The sequence below is a fragment of the Leptonychotes weddellii genome, chromosome 2, assembly GCF_054177405.1.
Source record: "Leptonychotes weddellii isolate Sample4059 chromosome 2, ASM5417740v2, whole genome shotgun sequence".
NCBI classification, from domain to species: domain Eukaryota; kingdom Metazoa; phylum Chordata; class Mammalia; order Carnivora; family Phocidae; genus Leptonychotes; species Leptonychotes weddellii.
In genome coordinates this window covers 149,112,515-149,136,153 of record NC_138370.1, presented here as the reverse complement: position 1 = coordinate 149,136,153, position 23,639 = coordinate 149,112,515, and the positions used below count along the sequence as shown (strand labels likewise).

Below are 23,639 nucleotides of genomic sequence, written 5' to 3'. Positions count from 1 at the left end.
AATATATGTTAAGAAAAAAAAAGATAGCAGGAGGGGAAGAATGAAGGGGGGAAATCGGAGGGGTAGACGAACCATGAGAGACGATGGACTCTGAAAAACAAACTGAGGGTTCCAGAGGGGAGGGGGGGAGGATGTGTTAGCCTGGTGATGGGTATTAAAGAGGGCACGTTCTGCATGGAGCACTGGGTGTTATGCACAAACAATGAATCATGGAACACTACATCTAAAACTAATGATGTAATGTATGGGGATTAACATAACAATTAAAAAATTAAAAAAAAATAAGTAGATAATACAGATAGAGAGGTAACCTAGAGAGATAAGCCCTTCATAAACTAAAACCCAGCTTCAAATCAACAATCTCTAATTAAAACAAGGTTATCTTAGTTTGCTGATGCATCCAGCTGTGCTGTCAGAAGCAAAAACAAATCTCCTGATGAAATATAACAACATCTAGAGCCTCCAATTCTCTCTACAAATTTGTTACGTACAATGTCCAGAAATCAATCAGAAATAACAGGTACGTAAGGAGCAAAATGACTTGAAGGAAACCAAAACACACAGACAATATAAGCAGACCATAATGGAGTTCTAAGACACAGACTTTTAAATAATTTTACTTAATAAAGGAAAGCAAAGACAACACTGAGAACTTTTATTTTAATTAAAAAATATAAATTTTGCACACTGTGCATTTTTCTGATGAAAGGATCTCTAGCTTTTCAGGCTACTGCTCAGTGAAGGTGTTCAAAGAAGTCAAGCAACATAAATGCTGAAATACAAGTTTTATGCAAATGGAGACTTATAACAATTACTTGCTGCTTCTTTCTAGTCTGTTTTTCCAGCTGATTCTTTTCGAGTGTATGGGATGCACAGCATGCAAAATTTTGCACACAGTTTCACGATGCCACCCCCCCCTCAAACTCCTCTATGGACTTCTAAAGGTCCTTGAAACCACCCTGAATGACTCCAAATAAAGACAACTGAATTATCAAAAAAATAATAATAATAAATAAAAAATAAAAAACAGGGTACAACACAGTATGTAGGAGGGGTTTCTAATATAGTTTAGAAAGTATGAGATAGTGACACTTAAGCTAATAAACAGGAAGGGGATTCAGGCATCAGGTATCAAGGTCTGGAGCCTCTGACAGAGACGAACACTCCTCCTTGAAACATTTTTCATTTGGCTTCCAGAAAATACCAAGCTTTCCTCATTTTCCTACTTCGCTAGTCACTTTCTTAAATCTCCTTCGTTGGATCATATTCTTCTTCCTGACCTCTACATGTTAATAGTACCCTACAGTTCAATTCTGAGACTTCTTTTCTGTTTACATACTCTCTCCATGATCTCATCCAGTTACACTGGTTTCAAGTACCATTCAAATGCTAATGATCCCCAAATATACATCTTCAGTTTAGACCTCCCCCCACTCCGCACCCTCCCCCTTGCACCCAGCTCCAGATTCCTCTATCCAAACACCTACTCTGCATCTCCATTTAGAAACCTATTAGACATCTCAAACTTAACTCGTCCAAAACAGAATTCTCTTCTTTGTACCAGTGTTCATTTTAATAAATGATATCACCATTCATCCAGTTGCTCAAGCCAAAAACCACAGAGTCATCTTTGCATCTTCTCGTTCCCTCCCACCTTACACGCAATCTGTCAGCAGCAACTGGAAGGCTGCATCTTCAAAGCACATACAGATTACGACTGCTTCGCACTATCCCTTCCATTATCACCCAGGTACAAGCCAACATCTTCTCTCACCTACCCAACCGTAGCAGTCTCCAAACTAATCTGCTTTTGATTTTGCCCCACCCAGGGTTTATTAGCCTCCCAGCAGCCAGAATAATTTTCTTTTAAGATCCATCAAATCATGTCACTTCTGTAGTCAACCATTCCAATGGCTGCTCATCTTACAGAGACTAAAATCCAAAATCCTTACCATTCCAAGTACTTTTGGTAGGTTCCAGAGACTTGTCAAGACTTAAAGGATTTCCAAATTCACTTGCTTTTCGGTTTAGAGGAAATCTTCCTCCAGGTAGTCAGCCCCATGGCTCACCATTATCATTTCATTTTGTTCCCCAGTGTCACTTCATCAGTGGGGACTTTCTAACCCCTCTATTTAAAATAGAACACTCATAACCCCACTAATCACCCCCAAAATTATCTATCCCTTTACTTGTCTTCATAGCAGTTATACTGACCTGACATATTTTTTAACTGCAGTATCCTTAACACCTAGCTAGAACTGTGCCACGCACTCAGGGCTCAGTATTTGTTGAATGAATATAACAGGTTTACCTCTCAAGAGAGCACTCTGAACTGGGACAGATTTAGGGATCATCAGCATATACACAGAACTTACAGCCACATGAGTGGACTGAAATTGCCCATAGTGAAAAGAAAATGGATATGACCAAATTAAATTATTTTAACTATACTAAAGAAGGCTTCCATTCAAAGAAATCTAATAATAAATCTTTAAATAATTACTCCCTGCTCTGATCACTTATCTTTTACATAAATTTAGATTTTTATATATTAGATTTTAACTTACTTTACACACAACTTTAAAATTTTATTTTATTATGTTATGTTAGTCACCATACATTACATCATTAGTTTTTGATGTAGTGTCCCCACACAACTCTTATAATGACAGTCATTCCAAAATTAAACTAGAACATCCTGATTGTTTGCCTGAGTAGACTTTTTTTTTTTTTAAGATTTTTATTTATTTGACAGAGAGAGACACAGCGAGAGAGGGAACACAAGCAAGGGGGAGTGGGAGAGGGAGAAGCAGGCTTCCCGCTGAGCAGGGAGCCCAATGTGGGGCTCGATCCCAGGACCCTGGGATCATGACCTGAGCCGAAGGCAGACGCTTAATGACGGAGCCACCCAGGCACCCCTGCCTGAGTAGACTAAATAGCAAGGCACAATATCAAATTGTTAATGATACTTAAACAAAATGCCAGTACCTCTGCATCCTCATCAAGTTGCAACTGCTTGGCGATGACTTCATCATTTAATCTGGAATCATCTGCATTTTGTGAAGGCTGTATTTCAAAGAAAATCAAGCAAGATCAGCATAAACCTTAAGTTAAAAATCAGGTGCTTTTTCTTGACTGCAGCTAACTAAATACACCAATGAGAGATAAGTTTATGCTATAAAACAGTCTCAGCGCACACCAGCCGGAAGTTATGTTCACAGCTACTCCCTGACCATATCCAATTTCCTAATGAACAAATATCCTACAAACAGATGGTTCTCACTTTAATCTATTGAAATGTTCAAAAAAAGACCTGTAGACCAACATCTTGGCTTCAGAAATAGTCCAGAACATTGGCAAACCAGTATGTGTGAATGGTTACATTTGTCCTATGGAGGCACTAATGAAATCAACAAACATACACCATTGGGCAGGTTTCCGATTACTAACTGGATGAGATCATGGGGAGAGTATGTAAACAGAAAAGAAGTCTCAGTCTTTTATACTTTCACTACAATTTATCTGTATTTGTTTCCTAAATGCCCAGAAAATAATAAGTCCAACATCAGCCAAAGTAAAAGGGTCAAAAGTATAACAGGTAAGCCCGATTTATAAGTTATATACTTATGACCTCATTTGGGAACAAGCTTACTGTCCAATTCAGTCTGGCTGAGGTCAATGGTAAAGTGAGTTTGTATTCTGAGTATTTAAATTCTAAGAATTGTAATTTATCCTTATGATTTAAATTATCTTTTCCCACTTCCAAATACAAAAAAAAATTAAATGTGCAGGGGCGCCTGGGCAGCTCAGTCGGTTAAGCGTCTGCCTTTGGCTCAGGTCATGATCCTAGGGTCCTAGGATCCAGCCCCATATCAGGCTCCCTGCTCAGTGGGGAGTCTGCTTCTCCCTCTCCCTCTGCTTGCTGCTCCCCGATTGTGCTGTCAAATAAATAAATAAAATCTTAAAAAGAATATTACATGTGCAATATTTTAACTTCCTCATCCTCTAAAATGATGGCAATATGTTTTATCCATAATCACAGGAAAATTATTTTCGTTAATAAAATATGTTGACCTATTTTTAACATCCAAATTTCTCTTATTAATGTAACAGTGAATGGGTACAAATCATGAACATTCTTGCTTGCACGTAGAACACTCACCTCTTTTCTTTTGCTTGCTACCATCTTCTTATCTGATCTTTGGACACTTCCAGTTCCAAAATAATCAAGCACTGACGTGGGGGTAAGTTTTATTGGTGATAAAGGTTTATTCTTGGTCTTAGTGTTTTCTTCAATCTTTTTCATGTTTGCTGCTCCAAGATAACTATTTGTAGATCCTCCATTCTCTTTTGATTTAGAGGCTGCCTTCTTACACATGAAGTCATCTTCTTCATCTTAAATGGAATATAACCAAATACTATGATAAAACATCGATTCTAATTATATAAAGCAACCACTTCCACCAGCTTTATAAAAGGCATACCAGAGCTATAGAATGATTTCTTTTCTTCCTATCTCCTGAATTCAACTCATCCTCACATTCACCAATACCACAGATGTAATAAACAATTTCTGCCAATTAGCACCCAGAGTACACAAGTCTATTTATTTACTCATGTATTTGACAAATATTTACAGAGCACCCACCGACACTGAGGACATAGCAGTGAATAAAAAAGACAAAATCCCTGACCTCGTGAAGCTTGGAGTCCAGAAGAGGAAACAGATACAGAAGTAAACAAATATATGCTGTCAAGTTGTAACTGCTATAAAGAAAAAGTAAAACAGGAAGAACGAAGTAAAGAGCAATGAGGGCTGCTCTTTCAGTTTCGGTCATCAGGGAAAGTCTCTTTGATAAGCAATAAGGATACCTCAGGCGATGAAAACTGCAAGTGCAGAAGCCTTCATGTGAGTGCGCTTGGAGGTCATTGTGACTGCAGCACAAAGAAGGGGCTACAGCACTAGAGTTAAGGTGACAGAGGAAGGGGCCAAATCATGGGGAACTTTCTAGGTCATGGAAAGAATGTTAGGTTCTATTTTAGAATGGGAATCACTGAAAAATTTTTAACAGAGTAGGAAGTGATCCAACTTAGGTCCTGTCCTTCGGAGAACACACTGTCAAGGGGTAAAAGCGAATGCAGGAAGACCATGTTGAAAGATACTACTGTTCTAGAAGAAATGCTGACGCCTTGGACTAGGTGGTTTGCAGAGGCGGCAAGAAGTTGTCAGAGTCTAGCTATATATGAAGGTGGACTGTCTAGCAATATCTACCCCTTCGTTTAAGACTTTAAGCATTTGTTTGGTTACATTTGAGCTTTCTAAAAATTTCCCATTAAACATCTGGTTTTAAAAGTCTTTCAAAGCTTTCTAGTCTTTCTAATGCTTAGATACAACAATGTACCTCAAAAGGGCCTAACTATACTTTTCTTTGTTTGGTTCAGTGATTCACAAGATAAAAAGCTGTGTTGGCCTAATAACAAAAGAAATCCAATAAAAGGAAAAATCTAAAAGGCAATTGTGAAGACTAGGTCACTGGGGATGGAGAGGGGCGCTTCATAAATCTGGTGGTCACTTCCTCTCAAGTACTCCCTCATTCAGCCAAAAGCATTTGCCAGGCACTGTGCTATTCCTATGTGGTTGTCATCTCAAAGAGGAAAGTACCTAAGATATGTAAAAATCAAAAAGGATTTAGTCTTACTTTCTAATTATTATGTTAAAATGAAACTATAAACTTTACAAAGCATAACCCTTACAGGTTTCCGATTACTAAACACAAAAAGTAATCCATCACTTCCAGCAAATTCACTACAAATGAATTGTTCACTACAAATTCCCAAAGAATTTACACCTGATACTACCCTCCAAGGGCCTGCAATAATCATGGATAAGTTTATAAGATGGCGGGCGCCTGGGTGGCTCAGTTGGTTAAGTGACTGCCTTCGGCTCAGGTCATGATCCTGGAGTCCCGGGATCGAGTCCCGCATCGGGCTCCCTGCTCAGCAGGGAGTCTGCTTCTCCCTCTGACCCTCCTCCCTCTCATGCTCTCTGTCTCTCATTCTCTCTCTCGCAAATAAATAAATAAAATCTTTAAAAAAAAAAAAAGTTTATAAGATGGCTCCATACTCCTTGCCACCAACAACTGAACCAGGAGTGGGCACTTGATCAAGATGGGGGCCAATCTTACCCTTGATCAGTTTGCTGAACTAATAAACTAAGGTACTAAAGATTCATTCCTGCATTCAGTGAGATATGATAGTGAGATATGACAGTGGCCTAACAAATTCCATTTTGCTTATATTAAGCTAAGTTTTTTACAGTAAGCAGGTTTTAACCTGCAACCAAAAGATTTTAATTAAAGCATACTTGTCTTATTTATCTTCAACTATATAGTCAATCTACCTTCAAGATTAAAATAAAAATTCATTCATAAATCTTCCTAAGCACATCCACAGCTAGATATACTTACCAGATTTCAGTTTAACCACTGTTCACAAGAGTCAGCCAGCAGACTAGGTTCAGTCACTCATATATCTGTTCTCCCTACCTGACAATCAGTCCTTCTCTGTCTCTGCCAGATGTGGGGAAAAGTGTCTGATTCAGATGGTTTTTGCAAAGGAGAAGTGACATGATCACCATCCCACCTAAGTACAACAGCCAGGAAAATCACCCTTAATAATCCTAATAACCATTAAGAATATAATCTGAAACTCTTTTCCTTTTCTGTAAGATAACAAAATAATGAATTGCTGTATACAGAAGCCCAAATAATATTTTTAATTTATGGCTGGTTTATTTTAAACCCCTAGACTCAGTTAAGCTGTAGACTCCGTTAACCAAACCAGTAGCATTCACCAACAAACTATTCTACTTAGCAGTCAAAAAAATTATGCAAAGTACCCTTAAAAGAAGATCCAAAACAAGACCAACACTGCTGATATCCTGGCTTTAATTAAAAACAAAACAAAACAAACACAAAACCGGAACCTGCTAAGTATAGACAATCAATACTTCTCCTTAGGCAGTAAGTGCAAAATTAAAAACACATCCCAGTGTATATAAGATAAGGCTTCTAATCTTATCTGAGAGCTTATTAAATTTCACAATTTTCACGTGGTTTAAGTTCAACAACTCTATTTCTGGGCAGGAGGGATTACCTTAACGACAAAAGAACAAAATTACATTGTCTCTGCAAAATGACAGTTCTCTACTAGTTTGTCCCCCCACTTTAAAATGCCAAAAGCAGGAACATTCCATTTCCCCTACACCCAGCCATGCTTATCAGCAGTATGACAGAAAACCCCAGAACTAAATGGACCAAGTCAATCACTGTTCTTCTGTTACAGTTCTTCTCTAATTACTCAAGAACTTCCTCATTATCTAAGATATTTTACCTGTCTTCAGAACTTCAGACAAGATCAATCACTGCTTTTTGGTATAGGCTCAGAAAGTGGAACAATGGTACCGGAGATACTGGCAATCCCTAGTTTAACCCTTTCTCCAGCAATCTCGGAAATATTTACAGGTAATAGGCTAACATGAAATTTAGTGAGATCAAAAATTTCTAAGATTATTACATATAAAAGACTGTTGGCAAGGATGTAGGGAAATGGGACCTTCACATACATAACAGGCAATGATAGTAAATTTTTAAAAATCTTCATGGGGGAAGATCTTGCAATATGTATTGAAACCTTACATATGCATACCTTTTAACTGGACCCAGCAATTCCACTTCTAAGAATTTAAACAAAATAAAGGACCAAGCACACAAAGATATATGTACCAAAATGCTTATTACAGCATTTGTTCACTCAAAAGTATAGAGAACAGCCTACAGGAGGACAAGAAAAGATGAAGGGACAATTACGTGACTAATACCGTTTAGGCAAAAAAAGAAAGCCTCAATTATGACAGTGGGACCAAACACAGAGGCAAGTGAACAGTGTTTATACAATGAGAAAACAAGTAACCAAAATATCTATTGTATGTTCAACCACATAACGGAATTCTATGAAATAGAAAACTGTAATGTATATCCATATTTACTGACATCTTCATATGTTTATTATGTGATAAAAGCAGGTGACTTAACAGAATGTTAATGACACATTTATATCTACCTATATATATTTATAGATATACTTTTAAATTCACATTCAAAGACCTGAGAAGAATCAATAAAATGTTAATAATTTTTATATCTCTGGATAGATTTGGGTGATTTTTCATTTTTCATCTGTATATTACACTTCTCTTTCTTGTTAACCTCGATCTAATATTTTACAACAAACTGACTATCTCCTAGAAACTTTCTGACCCCTTGGCTTTCTGAGACAGAAAAGGCTTGGCTTTAGTTTTCTCCTTCCTTTCAACCTTCCTTTGTTTACTTCTTTCATTATTTATCAGCATCTCTGCTTATTCTGTCACTAGCTTCAGAGAGTTCATGGTATCTTTTTATCTAATTGCTATTAATAATAGTTATTATTATCGAGCATTAAACTACCTGCCAGGGCGCCTGGGTGGCTCAGTTGGTTAAGTGACTGCCCTCGGCTCAGGTCATGATCCTGGAGTCCTGGGATCGAGTCCTGCATCGGGCTCCCTGCTCAGCAGGGAGTCTGCTTCTCCCTCTGACCCTCCTCCCTCTCATGCTCTCTGTCTCTCATTCTCTCTCTCTCAAATAAATAAATAAAATCTTTAAAAAATAAATAAATAAAAAATAAACTACCTGCCAGGTACTCTACCATATTCTTTATAATGCATTATCTTTAGTCAACTAGTTCTCTCTCTTATCCAATGCACGGACTCCATTTTCCACATTCCTGACAAACACACAGCAATGTCATTCAATGTGATCTCCCTTTTCTTAATGATTAGCACTACTGTACTCTTTAATAAAAGTTCTTCCTTGTATTAAGCCAAAATACTCCCCTGTGAATTCCATCTATTTTCCTTAATCCATCCTTTTTCACATTGACCATTTGAAGACTGACCTCATTTCTTCCTTTGGTCCTCGTCCGTATAAATGCTTAAAACAGTTTCAAGCCATTCACAATTTGGGTTATTGGGAAGATTAGATTTTTTAAAAGCAAAGTGCCCAGTATAGGACTTATCCATGTTTTAACAGACATTCAATAAATAATAAAGTAGTAATCTCTAATGAAAACAACATTGAACCAGAATGCCAGAAAATTAAAATTCTAACCTGACTTCAACTTACTATTTTTATTTTTTAAAGATCTTTTTAAGTAATCTCTACACCTAACGCAGGGCTCAAACTCACAACCCCAAGATCAAGAGTCGCACGCACCACCAACTGTGCCAGGCACCACTATTTTAATTACCTGGGCTTCATTGTCCTCCTCTGCAAAATGCTGGACCAAATTCTTAAGATTTTCCCTTCTATAATTTTGAGAATCTATGGATAGTCTTATAGATTTTTTAATTATACTCAATATTGGTGAGAATGTGATATTTGTTCTAATAGAAACACTGATTATGAAAACATAAACTAGTATGAATTTCCAGAAAGCAATTTGGCAAAATATACACAGAGCCTTAAAGATGTTCATAACCTTTAGCCCAGTAATTCTTGGAGATAATCAGAAGTACTGACAAATATTTGTATATAAACACATTCATCACACTATTAGGAACATGAAAATGTAAGCAACAGAAATAATCAAAACTGGGGAAGAGCTATATAAATTGTGGTCTAGCCATACAATGGATCCATGCAGTCATTAAAAATTAATCCCATATTTCAAAGCTCAAAAATATTTTGGGAATAGTAAAATTAAGCTGGAAAAAAAAAATACATCACTTTGTTCTTTTAGGTTAGCCTTAACATTATAGGTATAAATGTCACCCCTAAGAGGGGATCTTCTTTTTCATGAGCCTTCTCTCCTAGAGATCTCTTTGTAACAGTGGAGCGTAACATCAAAAACTAATGATGAACTGTATGGTGACTAACGTAACACAATAAAAAAATTTAAAAAATTAAAAAACAGTGGAGGGTATTAGAGCCTTTCTCTGAATTTTTGGCTTAGAATACATGAATTTAAACTTAACAATGTCTTCAAGCTATAGATCCAAAGATGTACTATAATCCAAACACAGACATAATTTTTTAAGCATTTTCATAATTTCTGAGTAAAAATGGAATTACACATGAATTAAAAAAAATATGAAGTGTTCTGCACAAAATTTCAACTATGTTTATACTGTACTGAGCTAAAACTACATACAAGGCCCTTTTTTCTCTGCTAACCACTAAATAAATAGCTCTCCAGGCCCCTTGGAAAGTAGGAGCAATTCGAGTGAAATACAGTTGTGAAAAGAGAAAAAAAAGACTGGCTTGCTTGATTCGACACTTATTTAGTACTCCGTGATTTATGCACTCCCCCATACTTCTTACGGTTATGGGGAAAACTAACACCAAAAAAAGCAAACTCATGATCCTAAGCATAGAGATATTTCTTATAAATACAGAGGATTTCATTAAGGAGAATATAAAAAAATATGGTGTTCTATAAAGTCGCAGACATATCTAAAAGCATTCTGTCATCTTGCCTTAGAAAACCAGAAAACCTGAAGAAAGCAGTGACTTCTGAACTGGCTGTCTTAAAACTCCTTTAGTCCTTCATATTTCAAAGGCTATATCAATACACTATGGAAAAAGAAGGCAAAAGAGACCAAAGATAATGCAATCAGCTGCTTGCAGAAGACAGTCATTTAACAGGTGTTGGCGTGACCATCCTCATGTAAAACAAGTATTTTACGATCTTACACAGTGTGCAGAAATGAAACATTCCAGATAAAGTTATGATTGTTTTTCTTTTTTAACATTTGTTCCTATTTTTTAATGAGCCTATATTTGTTCCTGCACTGTCAGAAGCCAAAGGCAAACTGTGTTCTCTTCTCCCCAGAAACTTATAATACAATAATGATAACTAGATCTAAGTCCAATTTCTTAGAGCTAGTTGAAAATCATGGGCAATTGAACACTCAGAATCTCCCTCCAGGATATCTGTCCCCTTATAAAAACACCATTTATTTTTATTTATATACAACATAACCTCAAATGCGGTAACAATCACCAAGTAAACTAGCATTACCCAACATACAGCAGAGGAATTGCCTGGGAGAGGAGATTGCTTTGCCACTCTCAGTTAGATAAATTCATTTATTTAGAAAGGATAACAAATGAAAGAGAAAGAAAATAATGTGCAGGTCCATGCAGAAATCTACTTACAAGCCAAAAAGGAAAAAAAAATCTAATTATGAAGCTCATCCTGCTGAGAGTTTGGGATTCTGATTTTCTTTCCCTCAGTCTGGAACACATAGAAACCAAATTAATGGAGATCATGCTAGAGAGATCTGGTTAGAGAGATTAAAAATAGTTTACTTAGCAACAACTACTCAAAAACTAAAAAGGGAATCTGAGTTTTTAGAGCCTTTTCCTACAAAGTTCCTTTTCATTATGTCCTTGGGTCAAAAACCCAAACTGTCATTTTGGTTTTGGAAGTAGAGAAAGGTTCGTACATATGCCAAGTCTTCAATAAGTATTTGTTAATTAAGTCGATGGAAGAGAAACTAAACATACCATCTTTGCACCATTTATGTGGTGAATCTAATATTCTGTACTTCAGTATAATTAAATAAAACCTCTGAGACTGCTCATCTTTAATCAAGAAATTAAGAGAGCTCACGGTTCAGTACCAATAAATCCTCTTAGAATCAGGGTTCATTGTATCTTTTAAATAAACCCATTTTATAATTTGTGAGGCCTAGGGAGGCGAGGAATGATAAATAAGAGGCAAAGTACCGGCTTGTGTTGTGATGTTACCCACCACCTAGGTGCTGAGGCCCCACCAGAGCAGGAGTAACAACAGTCCATGGAAAGTCACAGCTGGCTTCAATTACTAAGAAAACATAACACAGAAGGAGAAAGTGGAACATTTTACCACTTACTTTCCTTGCCCCCATCTCTACTGGCTCTCACAGAAAAAGAAAAGTGATGGTGGGGGCAGGGTGGGGGGGCTTGGACAGTAGGACACAGGTACATCGCACACCTCATAATTCTTAGGTATGAAACAGGCACCAGAAGGAAACCTGACTCGCCACGAAGAGTAAAGGGAGTGGTTCGGCAATGCAATTCCCCATTTCCATTCACATTCCACTTCCCCGCACAGGAGAGGAGCTAACAAAACTGTCTCAGTATTAAAGCCAAGTATAAATCACCTGGATATTATTTTATTAGTATTTAATTCTATTTTCCTAATATAATCCTATTTCCTTGGCATTCTGGAATACAATCCTGTGTCTCTCATAGTTTCACAAGTGCCTGACAGTAAAATATGTGTCACAAGAACAGTCTGTTCATTTTCAAAGATGCTTCAGAACCTCAATAATCATTCCAGAGACTCTGGTGCTCCATATGCCACTTAAAATTGTTTTCAGGTCTCATAACATGCACTATTAAAAGAGGCCTGAAGAACAAACTATTAGGCAAAAAAGATTTTAAGAAAGTATCTAGCTCTTATAAAAATGTTTCAGTTAATGTGAATCTGAATAAAATTGCTATAGCAGTATCAGTGACCTTTGAATCATCTATAAAATGAAGAAGTCCCTAAAGATTGAAACAAGAAATGGAATCCTCATTGCCAAAAAGAGAAAGGCAGATCCCCAACCACAGAACTACAGAAAAGGAAAGGTTCGGTGACAATTCTATGCAGTAACATCAAAAGCAGGTCAAAAGGAATATTCAGCAGAAGATGATTACCAGGAATAAACTACGCTGACCTAAGAGCTTCTTTATTCTAGAAGTTATAGGACTAGCAGATGAATCTAGAAACAAGGGCTATCAAGGGCTATCTGGAGTTCAACAAAACAGTCACCAAATTCTCTTCTGATAGGGTCAGGCAGGGTTTTCAACCTCTACATTACTGACATTTTGAGCCAAATAATCCTTCTGTAGGGAGCTCTCCTGCACACCATACAATGTTTAATAGCATCTCTAGCCTCTACCAACTAGACACCATTGCCCCTGCCAGCCGTGACGACCAAAAATGTCTCCAGATACTGTCAAAGGTTCGCTGAGAGGCAAGTCACCCTTGACTGAGAAGCACTGATTTATAGCAAAATGAAGAAATACAAAATAAGTAACAGTGGTTATTAAGATCCGTAAGTAATTGAACAGCCAATCATGAGAAACAGAAAAGCTATATCCAAGGTGCTGATAATAGATCACGTCCATTTTGGAAAAGGTTTCTTTACGTGTCTCTTAATACTAAATAATTTTACCAATGCTTCGGAAAGAAATACACAGATATGTTTATCAAATCTGTAGAAGATATGAAATCAGAGGATATGAAAAAACAAGTACATGAGGAACATCCAAAGAACTATACTGCACAGTAAAACTGTGCAACTTTAGATTGAAAATTGCTTCCTTAAGCTTTCTATAATAAGTCACCCCTAGTATTAGGTAGATTTGAAGATCAAATGAGATGGGTATGAAATAGAAGCCATATAATAATGCTATTCCATTCCATGAAGTCAGTAGAAGTGTTCTGAAAAAAAAATGTACACTAGTATACAAGATGAAATTTATTTTATCATTATGGTAGAATTCTCCCTGCCTTTCACTCTGGACACAGGTGTTTCAAATTAAGTAAGAGACTCCTTTGTAGAAGATACCATAATTAAGAAAACATGAGCTACGGGGCACCTGGGTAGCTCAGTCAGTTAAGCATCCGACTCTTGGTTTCAGCTCAGGTTATGATCTCAGGGTGGTGAAATCAAGCCCCACATTGGGCTCCATGCTCAGCGCGGGGTCTGCTTCAGATTCTCCCTCTCCCTCTGCTTCCCGCCCCCACTCACATGTACGCTCTCTCCTGCTAAAATAAATAAATCTTAAAAAAAAAGTTTCTTCATTAAAAAAATATATATGAGCTACAATACTAGGTAGTATTAATCATGTAAATCTGTAAAAGTTTTTAAGTTGAATTTTTAGATTTTCTCTTTCTATAATAGGTTAGAAAGTAATGAATAATGCACATGAAATAGCACTATTGATTTCCAAGCTCCCACATTATTCTCTCTTTCTAGTACACACAGTACCTAAATCTCCATGTTAAATTCTTCCAAACCTTTCACATTTATCTCAAACTTTTCTCTCCACCAGGAAATTTCCTGAACCTCCAAAATGAAAGTTACCTCTCCCATGCCTCAATATCCTTAGAAGATATTTTTATCACTGTTAATTTTTTCCTTATGTAATTTTTATATAAAAGACTTATCTCCCCAATAAACTCTAAGCCCCTGAGGACAAGACTATGCTTTATTCTTTTATCTCATAGATTATCCAGTACACTATTATGTACATACAGTGAACACATGATGTTTGTTGAATAAATATTGTTAAGTATTGTTAAATAAATGACTGGATCAGGATACAAAAGCCTAGAATCTAACAAGATAAAAATGTAAGAGCTTCAGGGCACCTCGGTGGCTAAGTGGATTAAGCGTCCAACTCTTGATTTTGGTTCAGGTCATGATCTCAGGGTTGTGAGATTGAGCCCAGCATCAGGCTCCGCACTGGGCACAGAGCCTGCTTGGGATTCTCTCTCCCTCTCCCTCTGTCCCTCCCCCCACCACATGGGCACTAGTGCATGCTCTCTCTAAATAAAATTTTTTTTTAATTTCTTTAAAAAAGAATAAAAAAGATGTAAGAGTTTCTTTCAGAAAGAAATTTAATGCAGGTAAGTGTAAAGTCCCCGTTTTCTGGGCCTAAAAACTGGAAAAGACCTGACTTAATAGTAGCATGTGTTAAAAAAAAATATATTATTAGTGGTGCTTTGATCCATAAGATTAGTAAAAGTCAAAAGGAAAATACAAATGCTGCTGGTGGAGGTGCGGGGGGAATCCTCATAAGAGCACTGTGCCCAGGAGCAGAAAGTGGAAGTCCTATCTATTCTTCCCAATATAGGCAGGTAAACTACATTCTTAAAATGAACCTCAAGAAATACTATTCTCTTTTAAGTGATCACATTCTTCATTGTGAATCACCCATTTATTGTTAAATACATTATACTGCAATGAAGCATAAACAAGTGTGTACACACATCAATAATCCAATATCCAAAATAAGAACATGAAAAAACTGAATGCATACTATTAAATTCCATACAGAAGTTTAAAAGAATGAGATAGGAATCTTTCTGTATTGAAACAAAGAGGCAGAAGCTGAGGAAGGGCCAAGGAGGGAGATAAGGAGAGGAAAGAAGGAAGGGAGGGAAAGAGGGAGTCAAAGACATTAAGTTATGAAAAAGCAAGCTACAGAAATTTTATAATAGAATGCCACTCAAATAAATAAAGTGTGTGTATATATAGATATATTTATATATATGGATGCGTGTATATGTTTTTATTTATATAGCTACCTAAGGCAAAAGGGATGGATGAGGGAATAAAACATTTTCATCTGAATTGTTTACTCCTTTTTCAGTGAGAATGTGGTTAAATTACTTAGGTAATTTAAAATAATACTAATCTAAATTCTCATCCCCCAAAATTCAGTTTCTTTTATAGAGTCTTAGTGCACAAATCAGTATTATTTTTTAACAAGTATAATCAAAGAATTGTAATACACAGTTCTTAAGTTTCCTCTCACTTCAAAGAAATTTTCAGGCTCAATCACTCTAGTTTCCCTGAAAACATCTAAGAAACGTTCTTTATCCTATACATAATCTATCCCCATTTGTCTGGTAAGCAAAACTATATGCCTCTAAAAATCCGCAAAAGAGAATGTTACACACATCCTCAGTAATATTTTCTGCTACTATTTTCCAAAGTCACAGGTCATTAATATTACATGGTGAACTAGAGAACACCACATTCCCAATTTTTTCCCATTTAACATCCCGAAAATAATTATAACCTCAAGGCACTGTCTCTGGAATTACATGCTCAATTAAAATTACCAGTCATAAACAACTTTCAAGACAGGGAAAAACTCCCATCATTCTCAACCAAACACCAGCCCCTGATGAAACTGCCTAATAAAAGGTCATCTATGCCAAACAAAACTCAAGGTCTCTCACTTCATTAAACAGCTAAAAGTAAATATATTTACCCAGTACAAGTATTTGGGTTTTTACCAACTTACAAGAACATTTTACTAGAGTCAGTGGTTAGCTATGAAGATGTTTATAAGCCATTTTTTTCCTTTCCCTATAATTTGGGAGATTAATGTAATCAAAGTACTTTAAAAATCAATAGAAGACAGATTTAATAAAAGTGATGATGAAAAATAGGTCATAGAGCTAAACGATCAGGCTACAGATCTGTATAATACAGCCTAAAGAACTGTATAATAATATAAACAAAAGCACTTGAATGAAGTAGGTTATTTTCTAAATTAAGGTTATTTCCTAAATTTTCTTGTTGTTTATAAAGCCCTGTGCAACAGGAATAAAATCTGAGCTACACAGAGAGTTTTAAAGTTTCTCATAACCACATTTAAAAGTAAAAAAGAAACAAGTGAAATTAATTTTAACAATGTATTTTATTCAACCCAACACATCCAAATCATTTCAACATATAATACTAAAAAATTATTAATAAGATAATTTACTTCTTTTTCATACTAATCCTTTGAAATCTGTACTTTACACTTACCATACTCTCAGTTTGGGCTAGTCACATTTCAAGTGCTCAAAAGCCACAAGTAACTAGTAGTGGCCATAGTGGACAGTGCACATCCACAACAGAAGTGGGTCAAACACAATTTCTAAATTTCTGAAGCACAGTTACATAATCAACAGAAAGTCCTAAGTACTTAAGCAAAAAACAAAATGTCTTTAGCAGATGTGGGGATACAACAAAATTAAAATGTCTTTAAAGGCAGATGTAGGGATACAACAAAATTAAAATTGTAAAACTAACAGTTAATCCTCCTGAGTTTTTACTATATGCCTGACCCTGTTTTAAATGCTTTTCAAGGATTATCTCATTTGATCATCACAAAGGCCTCTGATGTGGGTACTAGTAATAAACCCATTTCACAAATGAGGAAACGAAGACACAGGGAAGGTAAATGAAGGTTAACCCGGCCAGTCTAAATCAAGAGTTCATGCTCTTGGGAGCCTGGGTGGCTCAGTTGGTTGGGCGACTGCCTTCGGCTCAGGTCGTGATCCTGGGATGGAGTCCCGCATCCGGCTCCCTGCTCAGCAGTCTGCTTCTCCCTCTGACCCTCCCCCCCTCCCACGCTCTCTCTCTCATTCTCTCTCAAATGAGTATTTTTTTAAAAAAATAAAATAAAATAATTCATGCTCTTAAACACTACAAATACTATACTACAAGAAAAATAGCAAACAAAAATTGGTTCATAAAAAATAAAATATGGAATAATGAAGCAACAAGTGTTTCTTTTGGGGGTTTTTTTGTTGTTTTTTTTTTAAGATTTTATTTATTTATTTGAGAGAGAGAGCATGAGCCGGGGCAGGGGGTGGGGGGGGTGGGGGAGGGAAGGGAGAGGGAGGAGCAGAGTTCCTGCTGAGCAAGGGAGCCCAAAATGGGGCTGCCCAGGACCCTGAATCATGACCTGAGCCAAAGGCAGATGCTTAACTGACTGGGCCACCCAGGTGCCCGTTTCTTTTGTTATTAACAGGTTTTTAAAACAATCATTGTCATATAATCCTTTTCCACAAGAAGCTCCAATCTCCCAATCAACAATACAATCTTAGGTTAGGATTTTTATTTTGAAATTATTATTAACACAAATATTCTATTTAACCTGATACTAGTAATGTAAATATTTACATTTATAATGTGAATATTTATTCATGACCCACTACTGAAAAACTATAGTTTTAGCTTTAAAAAAAACTAAATCATTTTTAAAAATTATTTTAAGGTGAATTTTCCAGCTTATTAATTTCAAGAAGCTGCACCTTTCTTAAAACTCCTTATATTTCTGATTTTATTATGGACTTCTTTTTAACAGTTCATTCTCTTATGATAGGAAGAAAAAAGGGCTTATTTTTCTTCCCACGCACCTGTCATTTCAAGGAATAAAAAAGTATGAGAAGATAAATACAGGCAAGAAAAGAACTAGCTTTTTCCTAAATCTTAATTCTAAGAAAAAAAGCGAATACTGTAATTAATACTGAACATCCTATTAGGTACATCGCACCCCAAGATTGTCAGCTACAAAAAGGGGACAATGTTCACTTTCCCATGTACGTGCCACCAGCAGAATGACATAAACACTGATAATGTTCATAGAAATTTCAGATAAAGTGCTGGATATCTCTTCAGAAAATAACATTCGAAAATACTTAGTCTGAAATAAACGATCCCATGTTAAAGAAAATCTGTGATCAGAGCTTAAATCGTCTGACCCTTCTGTGTACCTAAAATCACAAGATAAGGATAGCCAACTGATCCACAGTTGAAGGCCACAGCTGTCTGCACACTAACTTTGACGTTTCCAGGGTGTCACTGGAAAGCTTGATCACACCACCTTCAGTTCCATAATAAACCTATCACCATACTGTTTCTAGTATCCCTCCCACATATTCAAAACTTCACAAAGGTGGCCAGATCTCAGAGGGGGATCTCTTAATAGAAGAGTGCATTTGCACAATGTGCCTGAGCAGATATTTAGCAATAGAACAAAAAGGTTAAAGAGTCAGTCTGCTTCTGCCATAATGAAGAAATATCTCAGCTTACCAAAAAGTTTACAGAAAATACGTCCACGTCACCTACATTTTGTTTTTGATCATTTGAACAACTTTATCAAATAAATGTCTCTGAGAAGCTACAAAGCTCATCTGTGGGCTTCTTTTGTTTTGCTTTTTCTTTTTTCCTTTGGATTGCCTGTTTTTATATGCTTCAGGCACTGGGTCTGGCCCTTTCCTATGCATCATTCCAGTAAGTCTCCACAACAAGCCTATTCCATTAGTGTTTCTGCTTTATAGAAAGTGAGACAGACTCAAAGATCTGTTAGATGGGAACCAAGGATGGACCCTCAGGCAGGGCTTCTGACCTTCCAGGCTCAGGTTCCTTCTACAACACAAGGACTTTTCTTTCCTGTTTCATTCCCTACTTACTGACCAATTTATCTACTATGAGTACCTGCACACTCTCAAGTAACAGCCCATACATGTAACTAAAGTTTTATTGTTACTCATATCTCCGAAAACTTTGACCTATATCTGCAAATTCCAATAATATTAAAATCTTAGGGGTGAACTGTATATCTCAATAAAGCTGTTATTGAAAAAAAAAAAAACAAGGGGCACCTGGCTGGCTCAGTCAGTAGAGCATTCTGGATCTCAAGGTTGGGAGTTCAAGCCCCACATCAGGTGTACAGATTACTTAAAAAAACAAAAGAAAATAGGGACGCCTGGGTGGCTCAGTCGGTTAAGCATCTGCCTTCAGCTCAGGTCATGATCCCAGGGTCCTGGGATCGAGTTCCGCATCAGGCTCCTTGCTCAGCAGGGAGTCTGCTTCTCCCTCTGCCTGCCACTCCCCCTGCTTGTTCTCTCTCTCTCTCTCTCTGGCAAATAAATAAAATCTTTTTAAAAAATAAATAAATAAAAATAAAATAATATTCAAGAATTTTTTAAAATAAACAACAAAAAACCTTAAACATGCTAATGACATCAGTTCTCCAATTATCCTAATAATAGTACCATAGGTAATCCAAATACCTAATTTGTAATTCATTTCTCAAAAATGTTTATAAATCAGTCCCTTACTATTGCAAACTTTTTACATCTCTCATTACTTCACTCCTACTAAATGCTTCACTTCCCTCATTACAATTTCTATATTCTCCATCCCACCCTGAACACTAGCAATCTAGCAATCACCCTTAAATACTTTCATCATTCCAGAACTCTTCAAAAACTTTAATGGTTCCCTTTTCCCTGCTATGTTAAGTCTAAATTCATCTGCCTAGCTTTCAAGGTCTTCCTTCATCCTACCTCCCGCCATTCCTCATCATGTGGGCAAGCAGTCTCTTCTGTGTCCTATGAACATACCAATCCCTGTGCTGGATGCTGTGCCTTAAATAATCCCATCCCCCTAAACTGACATGTTCTTCCCTCCATCACCTGCTCATCCTTCAAGAGCCAGATCAAATCGGACCCTTCAAGCACTCTGCCTGACTACTTATCGCTGCCTCAAGAGACTCCACGTACTTGGGAGTCTTTGGTCATCTTTTGCACCCCCGGTTCCTAGTATCCAGGATGTAAAAAAACACTCAATAAATGTTTGTTGAATATAAGTTGTAATATGCTGTACCAAAATAATTATGTAGCTTTTACCATCTCTTCAAACCATGTGTATTCACTTCACTAGCAATACAAGTAGCAGAGTGCTAAAAATTATGGTTTCAGAGGTTTTCTTCAATATAAACAAATCAGTAACCTATGAGATGCTTTCATGGCCCCTTCAAACATTTCTATGCAGGAACCGATTCAACAGGCCCTGTGAATTGGAAGATTACTACATCTAACCTTTCATTCCTGTTATGGTCTCCTCTAGTAGTTAACAATGCCAGAATCAAAAGGACTTTACAATGAATGCATCTGAGTTTTTTTCCTCAGATGACACTTCAGAGTTCCTCACCATAAATGAATACTCTCTATGAAACAATCATTTATACTATTTTACCATTTTAAGATTAGTGTGCAATTATTTGTAAGTGTCTTTTGCTTTTTGACCACTCAAAACAGATCAAACAAATAAATTTAAGTACAAAAACAATCATCTTTTAAAAAGTCAGCGCTAAAGTCTTTAGTGTCACAAGAGAATACAAGGAATTCAGGTCACATCTGTGCTAGATTATATATCTTTTTAAAGATTTTATTTATTTTTTTTTTTTGAGGGAGAGAGAGCATGAGCAAGGGAAGGAGCAGAAGCACAAGCAGACTCCCTGCTGAGTGCAGACCCGCCGCCGGACTCAATCCCAGGACCCTGAGATCATGACCTGAGCCAAAGTCAGATACTTAATGACTGAGCCACCCAAGCGCCCCTGTGCTAGATTTTATAAATCACAAATATGAATAACCGTTATATACTTAGCTTATTATGACTTTAGAATGCAAGATAAAAAAACTTACATAAAAAAGAAGTTTTAAAACACACCAATATTTTAATTTATGATTCAAGATAGAACTTCATTTTATTCAATACAGAACACACAGGGGCACCTGGGTGGCTCAGTCGGTTAAATGGCTGACTCTTGGTTTCAGACTGGGTCATGATCTCAGAGTCCTGGGATCGGGCCCACATCAGGCTATGCCCTCAGTGGGGAATCTGCTTGGGGATGCTCTCTCTCCCTCTCCCTCTGCCCCTCCCCCACTCATGCTCATGCGCTCACACTCTCTCTCTCTAAAATGAATAGATAAATCTTAAAAAAAAAAAAAAAAAAAAAACCTTAAAAAAATCCCAAGGCCAATTCCCCTGTAATTGGTCCTTACAATGGCCCTTAACCCACAGAAAATGCCAAAGATACTGATTACAGCCTTCCTCTGATAAATATAAATCAACAACGCAAAAAAGGAACAGAAATTCAAAGTGAAAGAGGTACATCCAGACACCAGTGAGAAGCTCAAGAACATAACACACACTACTCCTCTCTAAAACAATAAACATATTCAATACCTTACCTGTTTCTGAAATGTATGTAACAGGATCCTGGCGTAGAATTTTACCAGGTTTAGAAGACAATGGCAATTTCTCTGGTTGCTTTTTGGCATTTTTTACCTGCACTGTCTCCTCTGATTCTGAATCTATACATGAGAGGAAAATCAAACAAAACTCTCAAAAGAAATAGTAAAATACAGTGTGTTTTTAAAGTGATTATTGTTAACCAATTCCTCAAGGCCCATTTCAAGGCAAAACTCTTACTGTGAATTCTCACAGGTTACTTCTACTTGTGTTAAACCTTTGTCTTACTTTTCTTTTGTTACCATAACAAATCACCACAAATTTAGTGGCTTAAAACAACATAAATATATTATCTTATAGTTCTGGAAGTTAGAAATCCCATATGGGTCTCAATGAGCTAATATCAAAGTGTCAGCAGGGCCATGACTCTTTTCCGGATACTCTAGGGAAAAATCCATTTCCCTGCCTTTTCCAGTTTCTAATGATTGTTAACATTCCTTAGTTTACGGCTTCCTTCCTCCATCTTCAAAGCCAGCAACATCAGGCAAAATCCTTCTCATGCGGCCATCTCTCTGGTTCTCTGACTTTCTTCACAGTTAATCTCGCTCTCTCTCTCCATCTCTCTCTCCTGCCTCCACCTTCCTTGTGAAAACAATGGGCCCACCCCCAGATAATCCAGGATAATCTCCCTACTTTAAGGTCATATGATTATCAACCTTAATGCCACTTACAACTTTAATTTCCCTTTCGTCATGTAACCTAACATATTCACAGGTTCTAGGAATTAGGGTATGGACATCTTTGGGAGCACTGGTCTGTCTACCACAACCTAACCACCCAAGACACTTAAATACAAACCAAAACAAAGTAAAACAAAAATAGAAGTTTCATAAACTTTAGTGTCCTTCCTTTTCCTCTGAACCATGCATTTATAAATCCTGTTTCATATTATTCTAAACTGCATCAAGTAATTAAATTTCCAGTTTCCCAAAAGACACAAACTCCCAGGGAATGGGGATACACAAACTCCCAGGGAATGGGGATGTGTATTTATTTCAAATTCCTTACAATATACAGCAGTAGAAGACTCACAATAAACACTCAAGTATTTTTAGGATGGAGTCAGAATCTGTGCTATCACTGTGAAATCCTAACAATCTATAAATGTCTCCTTAGTTTACCTTTTTAGTTTTAAGAATTCACACCAGATGGATCTTCTCCACAAAAGTAAAATCTAAAACTTTCTGGATTCTACCATTATTTTAACATATCATAAAAGGCATGCATAAAAATACACACTCCCCATCTTAAAAGTATATTCAAATATTTTATTTGGTGCTTGTTCCATTTTAAATCCAACAAAAGAAGACCAGATTAAAAGCACAAAAATTAAATTTTAGATCGTTTCTAAAGCAATATCCTAAGCACTATTTTTCAAATTCAGTTTCCAAGAAGCTCAGCTGCAAGAGTAGTATGAATAGTTTTAAAAAATAAATATGCCATATTCAAAGTAAGTTTAAGACATGCTATGTATATTATATACCCCCTTGAACAAACACATTTAATACATTACCACATTTCAGCTCTGATAAGTTCTACAGTATAATAAAACTGTTCCCAACTTTGAGCATAGAGCCCTCCCTCACAGGACCTATTATAACATCAGAGAGAGCTGTGTGTCTCAGAACATCAGTTTGGAAAACACAGTTCTGAGGGATATAAAATTATTTTAAAACTTTAAAGCTCCCCAGAAGAAATATTACCTGAATCATAGATGATCCTCTTTTTCTTGTTTGGTTGCTTCTGTTTAGAGTCATCTTCTTTACAAGAACTATTTACCTGTGAACATCACAGTATAATTAGAACACAAAAAAGTCTATATAACTTAGCTGGGTTTTTTTCTCATTAGACTTCAGCTCGGTAATTCTGCCCCCAAGGAGATATTTTTGCTTGT

The 23,639-nt window shown here is 36.7% G+C and overlaps 1 protein-coding gene across 5 annotated transcripts in view; it reads right to left on the bottom strand.

Annotated features, from left to right (window-relative positions):
• RFC1 (replication factor C subunit 1) overlaps positions 1–23,639 on the bottom strand; it is an 87,829-nt gene that overhangs the window by 36,276 nt on the left and 27,914 nt on the right. For all 5 annotated transcript variants that reach the window (XM_031027015.2, XM_081812445.1, XM_081812442.1 and 2 more), the window contains 4 exons: positions 23,449–23,524; positions 21,685–21,807; positions 4,163–4,395; positions 2,989–3,066 (listed from right to left, as the gene is read on the bottom strand). In XM_031027015.2, coding sequence (XP_030882875.1) covers positions 2,989–3,066; positions 4,163–4,395; positions 21,685–21,807; positions 23,449–23,524 — 510 coding nt within the window. The remainder of the gene's footprint in view (positions 1–2,988; positions 3,067–4,162; positions 4,396–21,684; positions 21,808–23,448; positions 23,525–23,639) is intronic.